Here is a 21,914-nt window from a genome sequence, read left to right as displayed (position 1 = left end):
AAACAACAGCTGAGCCCATTACTACTAAAAGAAGTCTGTTCTTTATGCCTGCCTCTATTACCTAGTTAGTGACTATTAATACAACAAATGAAATAAATGCAAGTAACACCTTTATAAAAAAAAAAGGAATGTATGGTGCCTTGGCCTAGGTTTATAAGCAGCCTCAAAAATTAGATTTCTGCAACTAGAGTGTACATGGATAAATATATTTTAGTTAAGTAAATTTGCATTGAGCAGTTGATTCTCCACGTGAATATTGTTTCTTTTGTCACCAATGCTATAGGTAGCATCCTGAATCTCATAGCACTGAATGATATATAAACTGCTTCAGTTGAGGCCTGACCAGAGGCGACTGTCCAAGGTTGCTGGCTGCTACGAAAAGGAATATCAAATACAAGTATCAGAGTACAACTGTACCAGCAGTAAGTTTATCTAGGACTGTTAATGGAGAAAAAAACCCACCTAGTTTTCAACGAAAGCTAATATATTTCTTACTGTCTATACATTAATAGATACCAGCTATTTTTCCATAAAACATGCATCTTTTAAGCACTATTGAACCCTCTTACCTCAGCTCTATTCTAACAAACTGCAGTGTGAAAAGAAAAATGCCCATGATCTGTTGATTATGCAGTCCAGTTGCAAGCACGAAGCACCTGAAATCTACACCGAGAAGACCTATAACCTGTATGAGACTTCCCCCTTCCTAAACAAAGGCTGCTTCTTGTTTTCAAGAGGCAGAGAACACCAGACGCTTTTTGCCGAGCAGTTTGCCCTCAGAATAGAAGCATCCTGCCTAAAAGTTGCTATGCAACCCTAACCTCCTCCAATAGTGCAAATCATACACAACAGTTCTTTTCAAGTATATACATACAAAATTACTTCACAAAGGGAGAAGAAAGTAATGGAGACAAAATCCGACACAATTCTACCCTCAAGAAGCTAATCAAAGCATACAAGCATTTGGGTCAATCCACTGTACAAAATGGCTTTTTTCTTTTTTTTTTCCCCCCCATTTACTTGCGTCTACATTTCGTTTTCAGAAAGTGGGGGGCAGCAGAATTGCATCAGAGGTTTCTTTGGTAACTGAGGCAGGAAAAAAAAAGTGTGCTACATTATTTAAAAAAACAATTTAAAAAAAAATCAAATAGTTCCTGCTATCAATTTTAAGGGCATGTGTATTAAAAAAAAAAAAAAAAAAGGCCCAAACACACACAAGACATGTATTGAATCGTTATCTCCTTTTATATCATCCCTCCCAAACACTTTGCGTTTCGCGTACTGTTCAAGCTCAGCCAAAACAATACCGACTCATGTTTGGATGAAGAAATTGTGGTCCCGTGTTCATGAGACAACCGAAGGTGAATGATTATGATTGACCAGATGGGAGGAAGGAGGAGAAGAAGACTGGCCCCTCCTGGAAGCAGACTCTGGACTATTGGACACACCATCCTTGGCAGCTTTAATCTGAAGCCAGGTATCTCCGAGAGCTTTGGCAAAGTGGTCATCGACTGATCCTGTGATGGATACAGAGTTTGTCACTGGCTCTGGCTCCTTGTAATTCTTGCCAAGGCTTCTGCGGAAGTGTTCTTCTACCACTGGATCGCAGGCAGCAGTAGCTATAGGGGAAATGCAGAAAACTACTAAGAAACGGACAAACTATTGCTTTTCCGTATGACTAAAAAAAATCTTATAACTCCCCTTGCAGCTGTTCTGCTTTTTAAGTACAACTGCAGTAAATATTATTTACTTAATGTATGTACAATATGCATTAATATGTACCATTATATAATACCATAAATTGCTGTTTTAATATAAATGCTTTATTAGAATGCATTGTACATATTATTTTTCTATTATTTGTGTGGGCCTTGTAAATTAGCCAAGAGAAAAGAAAAAGGATGTATATAATTGTCATTTTAGATTACTATCTGAAAAGCCAAAAACAGCTGTCCCCAACCTGCACAACAACCTCCACTTGTATAGACTTCAACTCCCACAATTCCCTGGTCAGCAGGGCCATTGCTAAGAATCTTGGAGACATGCAAATTGGAGAAGGCTGTGAGAACATGCAAGTGAATCACATTTCTGCAGATTGTTCCATAAAAAAATAGGAAAACTGAAAATCAGAAAATCATGTGGTAAGTTTTAAGAAGGTTCCAAAAAGGATCTAAGATATGTTTAAACTTTTAAAAGTTTTTTAAAATGCACAATTCTTTCCTTTGTATTTCTTGTTCATTTTATTCCAGCCAAAGTAATAAAAGGCATTTAAATGTTGTCTCTTCAATTTTTCCGTAGCCAATTCCGTATTATGTTGTCAAATATACACAAAGTCAAGGGCGGGGTTTGATTCAAATCTAAATTAGCTGCATTTCGATCCTATTAAAAATCAGTGTGAAAATTTGGTCACAAAATTAAGTTTACCATTGCTATAAAAGGGCTAATTGTTCCACCTCCTGAATCACAAGCAGCTGCTGGGAAACAACAATGAAGGAGGGCTATTAGTCTACTATCCATTCTGCTGAGCTCCTCATGTGCATTTGGCTGGCCCCAAGGCTAGACTAGATTGGCCCTTGGCATAACCCCAGAGTGGCATTTCAGTTTCCAACTTTATTTCAGTTCCCACAAATCCATCATTATATTAACCTTTCATCTCTTTATTATCCTACCTAACTGTTTATATTGACTGTTTTTGAATTTAACAAAGATAAACTGTCTTTAAAAACACACGATATCAAATCAATAAAAATCCAGTTATATGGATTTATACTTTACTGATTTTATTTAATAGTTTTTGAATTTTATAATATGAATGAAGATTATAAATAATCTTCCATTGGACAATCTAGATTTTCGTATACCAATAAATCTTAAAAATTGTGAAGAGTTTAACATTTCTCCTAATAAAAATAGGAAGATCTTAGCGGGAGTTCTCCTTTAATACATACAGGTAGTCCTCGAGTTACAACCATTAGTTTAGCGACTGTTTAAAGTTATAAGGACACCGAAAAAAGTGACTTAACAACAGTGGCAGTAGCCTCATGGTCGTGATCAAAATTCGGATCATATTTATAGCAGTTGCAGTGTTCCAGGGTCACATGATCACCTGGCAAGCAAAGTCAATGGGGAAGCCAAATTCACTTAACAACCATGTTAGTAACCTAAAAACTGCAGTGATTCACTTAACCGTTGCGGCAAGAAGGATCATAAAATGGGGGCAAAACTTGCTTAATAACTGTCTCACTTAGCAACAGAAATTTTGTGCTCTAGTGTGGTCGTAAGTCGAGGACTATCTGTAATTACATAGTTAATTCGACTGCAGTGTACTACTTTCACCCTGCTTAAAAATGTTTCTATTTCTGTAATTCATTACATATATTAATAGTTATTTGATGACCACATATAATAGATCTTTGGAAGGAAAATCATGGAAACGAGTGTTACTTACTGCTAGACGGCCTTCGGTAACTGGTTGGAATAGCAGCCCCACATCCACTGTGCACAACTGGACAATGAGAAAGATTACAGTTTCGATTGCTTGCAGAGGCACATGTGATTACAGATGGACGGTTCTGAGGATAAAAGAACATGGAAATCATAGGCAGTTCCTCAAAGAGTTGCTTAACATGGTGGTTACAATTTGTTGCTTGAGATATTCTTTCACAAGACTGCCTGAAATAAATGTAGGCACCAATTCCCATTTTAATAGGGAACAGTGAAGTCATTTCAAATAATCTAGGTATAGGAACTAAGGGAAACTATGTGGTTCGGGAAGAAGCTCTTGGCTCTTTCAGTCATTAAAATGCTAGCAGAAAAAGTATTTGAATCAATCTAGCAATCTGTTTGGTAAATATTCAGCTATAACTGCTCTATTGGATTATATCATTTACTTTAGCTATGCATTACTATTTTTTAAAAATGATAATGATTTCTTAACATACATTCCAGGCATCATGTAAGCCATTATATATTATGAAAAGTTGAAAAACAGAGTAATATACCAAATTACATACCACAAAATAAGAAACCAGTCAATACTTAAATAGTTAATAACCAAAAGATCTTTAGTGTAATATCCAATATTACAGCCAGGGAGGAAATTATATTTAAGTACTACTAAATGATTTTTAAAATATGGCCACAAGTACAATAATCATTGTCCAGTAAAAACAGTTCTTGTGATACTGCTCAATGACAGACCTCATTGCCACTCCAAAAAACAATAGTAGGAATTATCAAGCAGTCCCAAAGTCATAAGTGGAAGCCTCTCCCTTCCTCCCTTCCTTGCCTATCATCCATAAACCAACTATGCTGAGCAAATACACTATGCAGAACAATAGTGGATGGATTGAAACACTGGATTATACTATTTAACACATCAAATGGTAATATAACAGACAAAAAAGTGTTCAGGTCATATCCCAGTGAATAAAGGTTACAGAGAAAGTACGAACTGTGAAAGTAGGAACACTGATTTAGCTGAGTGAGAAGCTTCTTGAATTCAAGAATTATAATTTCTGAATTTAATGCTAGTTTCTAAGTGGGGAATGGTAGCTGTATGGTATTTTTTTTTCTAAGTCACAAAAGAGAATGTTGAGACATGAATTAGAAAGTCCCTACTGTCATCAGTTAGGTAAAGGTTCCCCTTGCACATATGTGCTACTCGTTCCCGACTCTAGGGGGCAGTGCTCATCTCCGTTTCAAAGCCGAAGAGCCAGCACTATCCGAAGATGTCTCTGTGGTCATGTGGCCGGCATGACTTAACGCCAAAGGCGCATGGAATGCTGTTACCTTCCCACCAAAGGTGGCCCCTATTTATCTACTTGCATTTTTTACATGCTTTCGAACTGCTAGGTTGGCAGAAGCTGGGACAAGTAACGGGAGGTCACCCCATTAAGCGGCACTAGGGGTCATCAGTTACAACTTCCTAATTTAGTAGCAGTATTTTTAAAAATCCACCTGGAAAAACAGTGAAAAAAATAAAAGGGCAGAGCTAGTTTAGGCGATAAGATAAATCTACAGAAATGTTCTTAAAGGGAGCAAAAGTGACAGTAATGCAGGATAAGAGTTTACAAACACATATGCTGATTTATTTCATAATCTGCAAGTATCTGAACAGGAACTCATGCTATCTTCCAAATAAGCTAGAAAAGGGAGCTTATCAGTCAATTACAAAGTACAATAGTCACAATAGCTTACACAACATTGGCTAAGAATTTATGAGTCTATATTAAAAAAAACCCATGATTTGTGATAAATATTTTTCATGTGCCAACTTTTTTGTCCTTTAAAACGAGTGCCTTTCCTCTCATCTTTTGTCTTTAAAAAAAAGGAGGGGAGATGATTCTAAGGCTTGTGTTATGGGTCCATTTGAAAACCCTTCAAAGTTACGTTTAGTAGCCTTACTAGGAACTTGGGGAATTGCTGGTCGGCTCAAACTTTCATTCAAATATGAAGTTTTAGAAGTTCTGAAGTTGACTGCAATTTGAGGAAGAGAGAGGGGGGACTTTGGTCTTAGATGACATTCCTCCTTTTCCATGAATCAATGGTCTTCCATCATCTTGTAATGAACTCAAGGTAATATAAAAAAGAAAAAAAAGAAAAAGCATCTTTCCCCATCTATCTGCTTCAGAATTTCTAATTAAGGATTGCTCTTCACTCAAAAGGTACTTTTTTCTTCAAAAGGCAACTGGACTGTTTTTTTCCTTGAGGAAGAAGAAGAAAACTTTTCATTTCTCATCCAAGAAGCTTCATCAGTTCTGATGGCGGGGGAGGTGGGAATGGAAGGATAGGTACTGACAGTTGGGACTGGATGGTGGGGGGATGCAAGGATAGGTTCTGATAGGATGGGTGGTGGTGGAAGGATTGCATTTCTTTGCCATCATCTGGCTGTTAGCCCTCTGAGAGCTGTTGGGGATATTTTAGGGGTTTATCTGTGCCCTCAGGGTCACCTGAATGAGGGTACAATTGGTTGTGGAATCTTCTTGGAACTGCTACAAGTACTGCATTGTAAACTGGAGACAGGTGCTGTCTTATTTCTCCCCTTCTGTTGAGGAAAGGGTGTTCAATTCTAACATAGATGGATTCTTTTACCTTCCTTTCAAACCAATGGCCCGCTATCCAACTATGACCTGGATGACTGAGAATCTCCAGACCTCTCTTCACTAACAACTGATGGACCAGGAAACCTATTTCTGAACTGTTATCACTTCAATCCTTATCAAATATGGTTGCTGCGAAACACTTCAATTACTTAAAAATGTCCAAAAAAAACCCCCCAACTTGGCTACAATCCTTCCTTCTCAGGTTCAAACCTTTTACAAATATTTTATATAGAATTTGTCTTGAACATTTTCGATCATTTTCAAATTTTTGAATAGTGAGTTAACAGTAACAACATTGATCAATATTTAACAACCGTTAAACATCCATTTCTTTTTTGAAGAATGCTTTTTTGAACGCTATTTTGAAACTGGTAGACCAGAGCTTCTTTGCTTCCTTCTGAGTTTAGACGAGAAGAAGCCCTTTCCCAATGTATAGAAATACCTAGTATTCCTCAGTAGTGCTTGTTTTAATAGATCACTCAAATAAATAAATATTTATTTATATAAGTTTCAAGCAACCAGATTTGCAAAATTCCATTCTGCCTCCAGTGTTTGCAAAATTATTAACTGGGAGGAATTAGGAAAGTTATATAGACAAGAACTCTGCAAAAACCAACCAACCAACTATACACACAACCACACACAAAAACACACACAGAGAGAAATACAAAAACTGTACAAAAGCTAAACGAAAAATAGTTGCCTAGAAATATGTATCTTAGCAAACAAAAATGCCAAGTACCTGCTGCCGTTCCACTGATGTCATTGTAGGAGTCATGCTTACAGACCGAATAACATCCATGCTGTTTTTGGTCAGTGCTAGAGGTTGCTCCATAGTTAAGCTTGGGATTGAGGCATATATATGATTAGCATGAAGGCCCATTGTTGGTGCAACAGCCCGTTCAATGGGACTACGACTCCTTTCTCTATGTTCTTTTCGGTAATCCCCATTGGCAGTCTTCATTCTAAGAGAAAAACAAACAAACAAACCAATATGTTAGTGTTGTGCATTTAATTCAAGGAATGCATTCCAAAGACAAGTTTATATCTAGTGTTCGACTTAACACCAGTGACTTAGAGACCATCTGGAATTAAAATACTTCCCCCCCCACCCAAAGATATTTATGACCTGTTTTCAAAATAATGGCCTCTGAGGTGCTCCCATGATCAGTCACTCTTACACCTCAGGGATGCTGCAGCACCCCCTTCCCAATCTATCTTCCCTCCACCATCCCACCCACTGGGTCCTGGCAAGCTTTGGGACCTGCTTTCCCTCAGGTCCTGCGGTCCTGCCTCTGTAGCAAATGGCACACAGATGACTAGTTTCAGATGTCCTGGGACCATTTTTAGAGAACAATTTTTCCTATCTTCTTAATCCAACATTTTATCACAGCACATATTTTATGCCTTCCTATTATGAACAGACATCATAACCATTAACTGATAATAATCAACATGGATTAATTTTAAATTTCATCTTTGATCCAAGCTATATTTTGTTACAACTTTAGGAACAGACTCTTTCTCTCGATAAGATTTAGATGAGGGGACAGAATGGGCATTCATAAAATTTGCAGATGACATCATTTTAGAAAAAAGGTTCAAGATCCAGAAAGATTTTGACAAACTAGAACATTGGACCAGGGGTGGGTTCTACTTACCTTTACTACCGGTTCGCAACAGGATCGTACGCGCATGTGAGCGAAGCAAGCGCGTGTGCCTTGCTTCTGCGCATGTGCAGAAGCTTCTGCGCATGCACAGATCACCAATGTTGACATCCAGGCCAGTTTTACTACCGGTTCTTGCGAACCGGTCCAAACCGGGGGCAACCCACCACTGCACTGGACCCTTTCCAAGAACATGCAATTCAGGAGTAAGTTTTAAACTTAGGCATCAAAAATCAACACAGGTATAAAATAGGCGGCACATGGCTCAACAAAAATCTATGCACAGGTATAGAATAGGCAGCACGTTGCTCAACAGCAATAATTGTGAGAGAGATCTAGGAATCTTAGAGGACAGCCAATTAAATATAAGTCAGCAGTATGCTTCAGCTGCCAAAAAAGCCAATGCAGTCCTAGTTGTATCAACAGAGGGATAGCATCACAGTCATGTGAAGTGTTAGTACTGCTTTGGTAAGACCATATTTGGAATACTGCATCCAAGTTTGGTCACCATGATACAAAAAAGATGTTGAGACTCGAAAAAGTGCAGAGAACATCAACAAAGATGATTAGGGGGCTGGAGGCTAAAACGTATAAAGAACAGTTGCAGGAATTGGGTATGTCTAGTCTAATGAAGAGAAGGACTAGGGTGACAATGACAGCAGTCCTCCAATACTCAAGGGGCTGTGACAGAAAAGAGAGGGTCAACCTATTCTTCAAAGCACCTGACTGCAGGACAAGAAGTAACCAATGGAAACTTATCAAACAAAGATCCAACCTATAGAAGTAAGGGGAAATTTCCTGACAATGAGAACAATGGTTTCCCTCCAGTACGTTGTGGGTGCCATATCATTTGAGGTTTTTAAGAAGAGACTGGACAGCATTTGTCTGGATTGGCATAGGGTCTCCTGCTTGAGCAGGGGATTGGACTAGAAGACTTCCAAAGTCCCTTCCAAGTCTGTTAGTCTGTATTCTGTATACGCTAAATCACCTATCAAACTTGTGGCACTTTTTCAGATGATAGGATGGAGCCTGATCTAATTAGGTATGTGGTGATATGAGGAAGAACAATTATTTTACTGCAATATAATGGCCTGGAAAAACATGAAGACAGGTAGCTGCTTATATAACTTCAACTACTATAATCTTTATCACAATTTAAGACATCACTCTTCTTGGGTTTCTTTTGTCACCTTCTCCATATTCACATAAAGATTTCAGTGTAAGCACACGGGATGAAGGAATGTAGCATGCATAAAAAATGCAAAGCTTCACACAGCAATGAATCCATATTTATGCAGAAAATGCTAGCTTACCATTATGTACATCAGTGTGAAAATGAGTATGGCATAATGGTTAAAACGAAAAAACTATGGAGGATACTGTAAAAATTCAGACCACAACAAAGTGTTTGAAAGAGTGCCTCATAATATTCTCTGTCTATACAGTACAATAAATACTGTATATGTTAGATAATACTACTATAAAATGGACTCATGGTTGGCTGAATGACTGTATCCAAAAAGTACTCATTAATGGTACTACTTCAGCTTGGAGAAAACATCAAATGGCATGCCACAGGGCTCGGGCCTGGGCTGTTTCAACATTTTATCAATAACTGCAATGAAAAAATTGAGATATTTTTTCAGGTTTGCAGATAATTCAAAACTGGGAAATGAGAAAAGATATCTAAGTAGGCTTGAGAAGTTATTGACAACAATAAATCATCTCTGGGCAAGATGGATGGCACATAAATTAAACAGACAGACAAATAGATAAATGCGAATAGCCTTGAGAGATAGGAGGAAGAGTTGTTTCCAAGGTAATGGTCAGATAAAAGGGGTCTGAGCCTGGGCCAAGAATGAAATGTGAGTAAACAACTCAGACAAGCATCTCCTTAGTCCACACAAAGATAAATGGAAAGCACTTTCATATTTAAAAGATTCTGTTACTAAAGTTTTAGAATAAAAGTAGTACTAACCGTTCATGGCATTGATTTCCTAACCTGGTTTATTTTGCAGGGTTGACAAAGGCTCTAGTATATCCTGCATTAAGGAAGGGCTATATCGGACAATCCCTGAGGTCCCTTTTAACTCTAAGAATCTAAGAAATCCCAAGTGGCAGATTAAGGGTAGGGGAAATCCATCTGAAGTCTACCCTCAATCTTAAAACTCACTGAAACCTTGGACCACTTGCTCTCTCTCAGCCCAACTAGCTTCTAATGGGGGTTATGAGGATAAAATGAAGGGAGAACCTTGTGTAAGTCATTATGAGCTCCAGAAGAAAGGTGATATATAAACCAAATAAATTCAAATTTCAAACTGCTGTTGTTAGAACATGTGGAAAGGCTCAGATTATTCTTGCAACAGGATCTACCATATCTAGTTGCCAATATTAAAGCAGTAATGGAATAGGGATGTTGCCAACTGAATAAAATTCAAGTACTTCAATGAAGAGAGCTGCTGTACTTATTTCTTCAGAGATATTCATTTAGCAGTTCTGCTTATCCTCAGTGAAATATAACTTTTTCACAGTGGCGTTAATTACACATTGCATTGAAATAAAAATAAAAGCTTTGTTTACAAATTGTTGATGCATTTAACATATGATCTTGGAAATACAGACAATGCCTTAGAAAAACATGAGTCATGTAAAAACAAACTTTCTAATTTGCTGGCTTCAACAAGCTAATAGAAGACAATGTTTTAATGTGTTGTGTGTGTATGTCTGTGGTACCGTCAATTATAATTCTGCCTTCTGCTTTGTGAAATGAATTGTGGTCTTCCATATACTGAAAAGTCTTCTCTCCCTATTCCAAAATTGAAGTTTTAGAGATTTCTAAATGCAAGAAAAAAATTTAAGGGATTTATGATGAGTTACAAGGGATAACTAGTGAACTTCACTGTACTTAAAGAAGTTATGTCTACAACGTTTATACATTTGCTGTCTCTCCAGGCGTACAGTGCTTAACAAACTGAAATTAAGATTTACAGATGTGTGTTCCAAAAGATTTGATCCATTTTATTAAACAGCCCAATTTTATTTGGATAGATTCAAGGGCCATTTGATTTGATTCTGACAATGAATCCAAATCTTAGTTTCAGATAGCCAACAAAAATGGCTGTAACGGTTTTTTCAGAGTAACATGGTTGTTTGACATTTTAGGAACATAAAGAGATGAAAGTTGATTGGCTTTTGTGCCAGACATAACTAAACGCAGACTTACAACACAGAAGTAGCCTTATGTAGAATAAATAATCCAGAAGAAACAGTTAAGTATTTGTGAAAATGGAATCATAAAAATGATTTTGAATCTGAATGTGCTTCCTTTTCTCACCTATGTGAGCTTTTTGTGAGATGTGGGGAGAGGAGGTACTTTATTTGAAAGTTACACACCTCATAAGGCTACCCCAAGAACACTGCAAAATATCAGAGTGAATATTGTAAAGTTAGGTGAATGAACACAAATTTAAAATAGTCTTCTGTTATCATGCATACACCCACATCCAGAAAAAGGAGTGGCAGGAGGCAGAAGCAAACATCCATTGCCATAACCTCTCAGATTCAACCCAACTATTTTAATAATTTTGCTCTTGGGACAAAACTAATGTAACAATGGGAGCATGGAAACTATGCAGCCATATTATTAGTCTTCTTCCCAAACATTAGGATTTGACAATCCTGCTAAAACTCTTACTCTGGCTGAAGCTACTGCTGTCAGTCACAAAACTAAACTCTTTCCTACTCTTTGTCTGTTCCTCTCTAGCCTCCCCCCCATATCCCACATACAAATCTTTTCTCTATATGGAGAGCTTAAGGATAAGTAAACTCCAGTCCATATTTTGATTCTGACATGTCTCCAAATCTGATGAACACAAGTAGGAGGAACAGTCTGCCTATAAGTATTGATCTATCAAGAAGACTTTTTGAAAGCAGAGACAACTAGAAATGAATTATTTGGGGAGGCGGAAGGGAAATCCTCTGTCCTAACTTTTAATTAAAATGTTATATTTAGTTAAATATATCCCATTGGAAAATTTAAGCATGTATACTTACAAGTGCAATCAGTGGTGGATTGCCCCCGGTTCACACCGGTTCTATAGAACCGGTAGTAAAACTGGCGGGAGGTCTTGCCGACCGACCCCGATGTCACCAAAATGCTTCTGCGCATGCGTGCGGCCCCGTTGCAAACCGGTAGTAAAGGTAAGTAGAACCCATCCCTGAGTGCAATGTGTATTATTTCTTACATAAAAACATTTCACTGCCACTTTTTGCTAATTGGCAGGCAGTAGCAGAATGTTGGAGTAGCAAACTAGATTGTGGGGGCAATAAGCTGACTTTGTATAAATATACAAAAGTATGAAGGCTATTGCTTAACGCATTGTAAGCCGCCCTGAGTCTCCGGAGAAGGGCGGCATATAAATAAAAAAAAAAAAAAAAAAAATACCTTTAACCCAACAGATACTACTTTAATTTTAAGAGATCCTTTTCCTTTCTTTTGATCTCTGCCTTAAGAGACTTGACAGCTTGACTCTCACTAAGACACTCTTAATTAACAAGAGTTACTGGTATATTGTTCCAAAGGAGTCTTATCCATTACCTCTATTCTTTGCATGCTTCTGAAAGGGCCAACATAAACACAATATATCATTGAATTAAGGTACAAACTGCCTCTTTTATCATCTTAAAATAGTAAAGCTATAAAAAGTTTTATGTGCGTATCAACATAATGTCTAGCTAGGAGTCTATTTTTAGATACACATGTTTGCCTTTTTATCTCAGCTCAAAATAAAATTTATCACTTTACTTGCTCTGTGAATTTAATATACATTTCCTGATTTTAGTCTGTCTAAACCAGTTATGAGTTGTAACATGACTGACTGAATGAACATCATCAACACCATACCAGTTATACATCATGAACTTGATCCCTTGAATTAGATCATAAAGCAGTGGACAGCAAATCTTTGTGTACAAATGAACACAGCTTCTCTTCACTCTGACACAGCTTAAATATTTTATTTCTCCTATATTCAAGACAGAGAATTATTTTTTCATTGTTCTCCGCAGTGAATCGTATCCAGGCCCCAAATCTTTCCCAAGCATCATGTGTTGAAATGGACATACCAAAACCACACTCATCTGGACTGTAAGATCTGTACTTCAGGAGATTGCCTTCTTTTTAATTGAAAGCAATACTTTGAGCCCATGCACTGAACAGTTTGAACGGTAGTTATAACATAGTATCCTTAAACAATTCTTGTTTTACAGAGCTCTTAATTGTCGTGCCTCTATTTACTGGAACAGAGCAATAGTAATTCACACCCATTCTGGAGAAATAACTTAAGTGTTCCAACTGTTCCAGGAAAAATGGAAAAAGAGAGTGAGAAAGAGGGCCCCCCAAAGGGGAAAGTTTCCTTATGCTCTTTTCTAGTGTACAACTCCTTTAGAAACAGCCAAAAAGGTGCCGCTAAAACACAAAACAAAAACAAAAACCTAACATCCTGCAATGTCTTTTTATAGAACTTATATTCAGGTTGGTCTGATTTTAAAATATACATCTCATAAGAAGTTAACTGAGGCAATGGCAATAAGTGTACTTGGAAAAACCACAGATGCATGGAAGTTTATTTCCGTAGCCTCCAGTTCCTACATCACCATTACCTAATTCATTCAGATTTTTTTTCCCCTGCTCACCAATTTCCTCTATGGGTGAGTTTATTCTTTAATAAGCACTAAAATTTTTCATGTTCAAAGCTCAAACAATGGTCAATTACATGGTATTTCCAGAAGTCAAGTATTGAGGTTTCCAACTTTCTGAATAAAATGTAATTAAATAATTAAATAAATAACATACCTGGCTCCAAAAAACTAGATCACCACTACATGGCAGCACAGAGATACAGAAAACTGTATCTGTTATCATTTAGTATCCATCCAAATTTGTATTATCCCAAACTGATCAGTCTAATATAAGCCTGAACAGATCGAACGTTCAATTATACAATCTCCATTCTCAATGGTCAGTTGCAATTCACTTAAAATCTATTTCTGGCTTTCAAATAAAAGTGTGGTGGATGCAAATTATCTTGACACTATCAAACAGAAAATCTTGATTTGCCAAATGAGGAACAGACATTACATTTTCATGTGATGGGTATTATAAGAAAAAAAGCCATGGTATTATTTTTGTTTGTAAAGGTTATTATTATTTGAATGCAGCCAAAGGGTTTTTTTTTTTTCTTAGACCACTAAAGAAAACTATTTTACCTTTACTAAATATTAGCTATTATGTTACAAACCAATCTAAGGAAGTAAAATGCCTCTTCTAAAACTGGAAAAACATATGGTTGGATCTTATAGGAAACATACTGAAATCAATGGAATTTTAAGAAAGACTAACTTGTTATTTATGTCACTGTCACTAGTATACTTTAGGTAAGCAAGGCTAATATTGTATTAATATTGGTACAAAGCTGTCATTTCACTGACTTCATTTGATAAAACATCCCATATTTCTTAATGTGAAAAATAAACAATATCCAACCCAGTATCTAGAAAAAATTCTGTATAGATGGAGAAACTTTTTACATGCAGAAAGCTGCAATTGTGATTTTGGTTTAAATTAAGATTATCTTTTTCAATAATGTGATTAGTACAAATAGCTGAAGAATAATAATATGATTTGTTTATATGTATACTTGTTATGAAAAGTCCACCTACTTAATAATCCAATAGCATCTGAAACAGTAATTTAAAAGAACTCCAGCAGCTGAGCTGTGAATAATCCATTCCCAAAAAAACACCCTATCAAAGCAAAGGTGAAACTGGAAAGCTTTGAAGAGTGTTGTTATTTTATATAATATACCCAACTTACAGACCAGTATTTTCTTCATATAGTGGAAAAAGAACCAAACACAGGTGCATTGAAAAATGCTCCAAATAACTGGGATTGATTCTTCAATATTTTAGTCACCATACATCATCTGAGTAAAGAATGGCTTAAGTTACACCTAGTTGCAGGAGTGTCTGCAAAACTACAGAGGTCAGAGTGGTGCAAATAATGCTGTTGTCACATTTACAAGGGTACAGTTTGTAGCACAATGCTACAGCGCATCATCATCCTGACAAAATAAATGAAAATCTGTGGATAATGCTTATTTGCTTTTTATTTTGTGTGATTTTATATCCTGATACCGGTTGTGCTGCCAAATTACAGACATTATCACTTTGAGATAAAAATGCAATGTAGTTAGAAAGGCTTACTGGAAGTCAATAGCTGTTTTTACAGTACTGCACAAAAATTACCTTTTCCTTATCTCACTCCTTAATTTTCATTAATGTGCCATGAATAGCCAATGCAGATATGCATGGTTCAGCAGGTGAATTATTTTGTAGAGCAATCAGCAAGGTTTAAATGAGTTAAAAATTACAACATGCAACTATAGAAAGCTCTCTATTTCTAAGATATCATTAAACTATGCCTAGCTGCTTCTGCTGAAAGTGGGTAGTGTTATATATACTCAATGTTTTTACAAGCTACATATTTAAAGGCATACAGACACATTTAAAATACTCCTAGAGAAGGAGTATAGCCTAGAGAAGGCTACTGAAGGATAATCATCATTATTTCATTCTTGTCCATGGTTTGGAATAAAGTGACACATATTTTTGTCAGCTTTATTAACCATGAAGTAAAAAAGAGATATTGGTCTAGTTTTGGAGAAAAATCATACCATACTTAAATCAGCGGTAAGTTTCCAATATTCTTAGTACCAGTTTGCTCCGTGAGCGTTCACTTGTTTTGCACACACGCTTTCTGCGCAGGTGCTTGGCTTTGAAAATGTGCCTAAATAGGGCATCATAGAGCCGGGGCGAGTGGGCCTAGGCCCACCCACAATTTCCACTACCGGTTCGCCTACCCACAATTTCCACTACCGGTTCGCCTGAACTGGTACGAATCGGCTGAATACCACCTCTGACTTAAACGTCAAATTTCAGGCAATATTACACAGTAACAAAGAGACGTAATATATCTGAAGCTCTAACTTGGTAGGCCTAATTTAATAGCAGTTTGAAGAAAAAGCACTTTCCATGGCATTCATAAACAGTATCTGTTCTTTTATGGTCTAAGGCTGTCAACATCCTACAAGATGTGGGATGCTATCAACACGTTTCTCTGTCAGCAATGAATACATTCATTCATTCATTTTTCATTTATTGAATTTGTATACTGCCCTACTCCCGAAGGACTCAGGGCGGTGAACAGCCATAGAATAAAACATATAAATACAAAATTTAAAATAAAGTAAAACGAATTTAAATAATTTGGCTGAAAATTTAAAACCCCAATAATTTAAAACCAAATTTAAAATTTCCATTTAAAAAGGGGAAAAAAACTTAGGTCAGGCCAGCTTGATGAAATAAGAACGTCTTGAGTGCGCGACGGAAGGTACACAGATCCGGGATCCTCCGTATCTCCGGGGGTAGCTCGTTCCAGATAGTAGGTGCCCCCACAGAGAAGGCTCTCCCCCTGGGGGCCGCCAGTCGACATTGTTTGGCCAACGGCACCCGGCCAAAGAGCCCCTCTCTATGGGAGCATACTGGTCGGTGGGAGGCTATTGGTGGTAGCAGTCGCTCCTGTAAATAACCAGGTCCTAAGTCATGGAGTGCTCTAAAGGTGATAACCAAGACCTTGAAGCGCACTCAGAGAGCCAGTGCAACTCGCGCAGGAGAGGTGTTACATAGGAGCGCCACGTCGCTCCCATTACCACCCGCACGGCCACACTCTGCGCCAGTTGGAGCCTCCGAGTGCTCCTCAAGGGGAGCCCCATGTAGAGAGCGTTACAATACTCCAGACGGGAGGTGATGAGGGCATGAGTGACTGTGCGTAGGGAGTCCCGATCTAGAAAGGGACGCAACTGGCGGATCAGGTGAATCTGATGAAAAATCCTCCTGGTCACAGCCGTCAAGTGTTCTTCTAAAGACAGCTGTGAATCCAGGAGGACACCCAAGTTACGAGCCCTTTCCGTGGGGGCCAATGATTTGCCCCCAATAGTCAGCGATGGCACCAGCTGACTATATCGGGACATCGGAAACCACAGCCACTCGGTCTTGGATGGGTTGAGCCTGAGCCTGTTTCTCCCCATCCAGATCCGTACGGCCTCCAGGCACTGGGACATCATTTCAAGGGCATCAGTGGGGTGGAGATGTACAGCTGGGTGTCATCAGCATACTGGTGGTACTCCACCCCGAAACCACGGATGATCTCGCCCAGCGGCTTTACATAAATATTGAACAAAAGGGGTGAGAGGACCGATCCTTGTAGCACCCCACATATAAGGGGCCTCGGGGTCGACCTCTGCCCCCCTGTCAACACAGACTGTGACCGTTCGGAGAGAAAGGAGGAGAACCACCGTAGTACGGTGCCTCCCACCCCCAACTCTTCCAACCGGTGCAGCATGATACCATGGTCGATGGTATCAAAAGCCGCTGAGAGATCTAACAGGACCAGGACAGAGGAGCACCCCCTGTCCCGAGCCCTCCAGAGATCATCCACCAACGCGACCAATGCCGTTTCTGTGCTGTACCCAGGCCTGAAGCCCGACTGGAACGGATCTAGATATGTTGTTTCATCCAGGTACTGGGAGAGCTGTCACGCAACCACGCTCTCAACAACCTTCGCCACAAAGTGAACCACACATACATCTGAACCACACATCAGTTTAGGATTTAAGATGGTGATATTCTTATAAGCACCATATGATTCATTTTTATTAAGGCAGTAGGATAACTATTCAGTAATAAATCTAGAAAATAACATTTGAAAAATCTTTCCAATAAGTTAAATAGATTCATTCCCTGCAGCTCAGTTATCTTGAGAAATTGTTTTAAACTGTTCAAAAACCTTAAGGCCATTTAACACATAACATCACTGAAATGCTAACAAATTCTTCCCAAATCCCTTCCTCCATTTCCCCCGTGATATTTTAAGTACAAATTGAGAATTGTTCCATGCCATACTGTGATGACATTTTTACCGAAGCAGGCTCATTGTATCATATCAAGTATTAAGAATTTACCAGTGCTCTATTACTGCCCATTGAATCAAATAATAATCCGCCCTCCTTCACTCAGAACAAAATACATATTGAAATTACATCTTTATCCAAATGATGATACGTATTTAGGCAATATTCTCAAAGATACAAATGATTAATTTATAACCTCCTAGAGGCCAGGATCCTTCACTACTCTCATGTGAGATCTGCCATGAGTACCAACACATCAATTTTCTACTTTCTGAGGGAATCTAATTTGGGGGGGAAAAAAAGATGGAGAGCACCTTTTATATATTGGGCTACTAGCACTTATTTGTGAGACTGGTGTAGTTTTTCCATACTAAAGTAGAAAAATGTGCAATGACAGTCAACCACATATTTGAATCATGAAACTTTTAACACTGTATTAAGAAGGATCGTTGGTCTTACCTGATACGTTCCTTCTCGTTGAGTGGAGACAGCAGCCAGCGTGGGTAGTGCCCATCCAATCAGCTTGAAGGACTGAGCCTGCCAATTATTCTTAGTCCCGCCTCTGTTGCCGGGCAGCCCAGCTTTGGCGAAGACTGGAAGACAGACTCGGTGTGTGGGACAAGGAAGAAACCAAAGACAGAAAAATAGAAAAATGCCGAGTCCAGCTTGAAGAAGAAAAAGGGGAGGGTCTGGCTGCTGTCTCCACTCAACGAGAAGGAACGTATCAGGTAAGACCAACGATCCTTCTCCATTGAGAGTGGAGACAGCAGCCAGCGTGGGACATACCCAAGTTCACTGTCCCGATGTCGGGTGGGAGTCACGCTGGACCGCATTGTCCTCTCCGGCAACAACCCTTTGGAGGACCCGACGACCAAACGAGGCTTCAGCTGATGCAAACTGGTCGAGTTTGTAGTGTCGGATGAAAGGACTGGGAGAAGTCCACGTGGCCGCCCTACAAATTTCCAGCAAGGAAGCCTGGGTGGCCCAAGCCGCCGTCGTAGCCGCGCTGCGGGTGGAGTGAGCTGTCAAGCCTGAAGGGCGCGGAAGGGATCTAACATCATAGGCTGTGGCAATCGTCTGGCGAATCCAACGACTGATGGTTGAAGAAGAGACCTTACTGCCTTGAGAGGTAGGTAAAAAGGAGACAAAGAGAGATTCCGAACAACGGAAGGGAGCCGTCCTCTTCAGGTAGATTCGCAGTGCCCGCCGGACATCAAGGGAATGCCAACGACGTTCCCGAGGATGAGAGGGCCGGGGGCAGAAATTTGGCAGGACCAGTTCCTGGGCTCGGTGGAAAACAGAGTTGACCTTCGGCACGAATGTCGGGTCCAAACGGAGTACCACTCGGTCTGCGTGGAAAACACAAAGGTCCGAACGAGTAGACAAGGCGGCGAGCTCAGATATGCGGCGAGCCGAAGTGATGGCCACCAAGAAGGCAACCTTGCAGGTGAGAAGTCTGAGGCTGGTAGTCCGAAGTGGTTCGTACGGGGAAGACGTAAGAGACTGCAAGACCAGAGGAAGATCCCAGGTCGGGTAGCGATGCAGAACAGGAGGACACAAGTTCTTTGCTCCCCGAAGAAAACAACGGATCAAAGGGTGTTGAGCCAGAGATGACAAGGAACCGCAGGTAAGTACCGAAGATAAGGCTGCAATGTGTCGGCGGAGAGTGTTAGGAGAGAGACCCTGGGAGAGACCCTTCTGCAAAAACATTAGAATATGTATAATAGACGGTTGTAGAGGCAAGACACCGGCCTGAGTACACCAGTTGCAGAAACTCCGCCAGGTGGCAGAGTAAATGCGTTCCGTAGAAGGCCGTCGGGAGGATAGCAAGGTATGCACAACATCTGCCGGGACTTGAACCTCCCTCAAAGTGCACCGCTCAACCTCCAAGCGGTTAGATTGAGCCAGGCTGGAACTGGGTGCTTCAGGGCGCCCTGCGAGAGAATATTGTCCAAGAGAGGAATGCGCCACGATGGGGTCACCGATAGGGACACGAGGTCCGCAAACCAGGGTCTCCGAGGCCAATGAGGTGCCACAAGGATCACTTCCGCTCGCTCGGATAGAATCTTGCGGATGACTCTGGGGAGGAGGGCCGTCGGGGGAAATGCGTACAGAAGGCCCGACGGCCAAGGGGTTCGAAGAGCGTCGATGCCTGCCGCTCGAGGATGTGGGTATCGTGAGAAGAACAGTGGAAGTTGAGAGTTCTCGTGCGTCGCGAACAGGTCGATCACTGGACGGCCGAAGCGAAGAGACAGTTCCTGGAAAAGGAGTGGGAGAAGACGCCATTCCGCGTTGTCTATCCGCCGACGACTCAACCAGTCCGCTTGAACATTCTGTACCCCGGAGATGTGTTCTGCCCGAAGGGAACACAGGTGGCGTTCTGACCAGACGCCCAACGCGACAGCCAGGGTTAGAAGAGACTTCGACCTGGTGCCCCCCAGTTTGTTCAAATGAGCCTTTGCGGCGACGTTGTCCGTGAGGACGAGGACGTGGGTCCCGGAGACCAGATGGCGGAAGGACTTTAGAGCTAGGTACACGGCCTTCAGCTCCAGCCAATTGATGGGATGTCGAGCTTCCGAGGGTGTCCAAGTCCCTTGAGCCAGTTGACCTTGACAATGGGCTCCCCAGCCCAGGAGACTGGCATCTGAAGTCACCACCACCCTCAAGGGCTCGAGGAAGAAGCAACCCGCCGAGAGAGCGGGGGAGCGCCACCACCGGAGGGATCTTCGTACCGCAGGAGGAAGAGGGATCGGCTTCGATGAAGTGCCTCTGCCAGCCTTCTGCAAAGGCAAGAGAAACCATTGGAGTTCCCTGGCGTGAAGTTGAGCCCAGGGAACAATAGCTATTGCGGATATCATCTTACCTAAGAGTTGAGACAAGACATAGGGGGAAACCACCCGACTCCCCTCAACTAGGGAAACCAACTGCCTCAGACTAGCCTGTCTATCGGGAGAAAGAAAAACTTTGCCCTGATGAGTGTCAATCAGAGCACCCAAGTGCACTAACCTAGTAGAGGGAAAGAGATGGCTCTTCTCCAAATTAACAGAGAAGCCGTGAGCCGCTAGCGTCTCCACCGTCAGACGAATATCTAAGGCAGCCTGTTGCATAGAAGGAGACAACAGCAGAATATCATCTAAATAACACAGGAGGCGGACTGAACAGAGACGGAGCTGAGCCGCCAAGGCAGCCAGCACCTTTGTAAAGGTGCGGGGGGCAGAAGAAAGGCCAAATGGGAGAGCCCTATATTGGTAGTGTGCTCCGTTATAGCAAAACCTCAAAAAACGTCTATGGGATGGTAAGATAGGGATATGAAGGTAGGCCTCAGTTAGGTCAATGGAAGAGAGGAGATCGCCCCTCCGAACGCCGTCCAGAATAGACTTTAATGATTGCATTTTAAATTTTCGATACACAACGTATCTATTCAAACGTTTAAGGTCCAGAATAGGACGCCACCCCCCCGAAGATTTAGGGACCAGAAACACCCTTGAATAGAATCCCGAACCCTCCTGACCGGGAGGCACAGGTTGGATAGCCCTGATAGACAGGAGATGCTGAACCAATGAGTCCATAAGGGACCTCCTAGAGGGATTACGAGAAATCGGACAGCAAACAAAGGAATGAGGAGGGGGGGCAACAAATTCAATGGCCAACCCAGATTTCAAGGTGGCGTGGACCCACTTATCCGAGGTGAATTCTTCCCAGACAGCGGCAAAAAGACCCAATCTACCGCCAATGGGAGGATCCAAAGGGCAATCAGCGACGGCGACGGGCGAAACGACCTCCTCCCCCTCGAAAGGGCCGCTTGAAGTTAAAGGGACGCCCTCTGAAAGACCTATCGGAAGACCCCCGTTGCCTGCTGAAAGACCCATCTCTCCTAAATGAGGGAAAGGGAGAAGAAGAGGAGGACCCCCCATCCGCACCTCTAGAGTAAGAACGAGAAGGGTAAGGAGAGAAACGGGGCGCTCCTCTCCGGAAAACAGCTGCTAACACCTTCTTTTTGTCCCTGGTTTCTGTGAGGAAGGGTTCTAAAGCGTCCCCGAAAAGCTTCGTGCCCTTAAAGGGAACCGAAGCCAATCGCCACTTGTGCCTGGCATCAGCCTGCCAGTGACGGAGAT

The 21,914-nt window shown here is 40.8% G+C and overlaps 1 protein-coding gene across 2 annotated transcripts in view; it reads right to left on the bottom strand.

Annotated features, from left to right (window-relative positions):
* Nucleotides 1–990: 990 nt before the first annotated feature.
* Nucleotides 991–21,914, bottom strand: part of VGLL4 (vestigial like family member 4) — a 75,374-nt gene continuing 54,450 nt past the window's right edge. For both annotated transcript variants that reach the window (XM_070937005.1, XM_070937006.1), the window contains 3 exons: nucleotides 6,847–7,069; nucleotides 3,449–3,572; nucleotides 991–1,619 (listed from right to left, as the gene is read on the bottom strand). In XM_070937005.1, coding sequence (XP_070793106.1) covers nucleotides 1,345–1,619; nucleotides 3,449–3,572; nucleotides 6,847–7,069 — 622 coding nt within the window. In that variant the 3' untranslated portion in view covers nucleotides 991–1,344. The remainder of the gene's footprint in view (nucleotides 1,620–3,448; nucleotides 3,573–6,846; nucleotides 7,070–21,914) is intronic.

This window comes from Pituophis catenifer, unplaced genomic scaffold, assembly GCF_029215685.1.
Source record: "Pituophis catenifer annectens isolate HBS135680 unplaced genomic scaffold, rPitCat1.0.hap2 SCAF_2, whole genome shotgun sequence".
Classification (NCBI taxonomy): domain Eukaryota; kingdom Metazoa; phylum Chordata; class Lepidosauria; order Squamata; family Colubridae; genus Pituophis; species Pituophis catenifer.
Note: the sequence above shows the minus strand (reverse complement) of the source record. Positions and strands in the feature narration are given on the sequence as shown.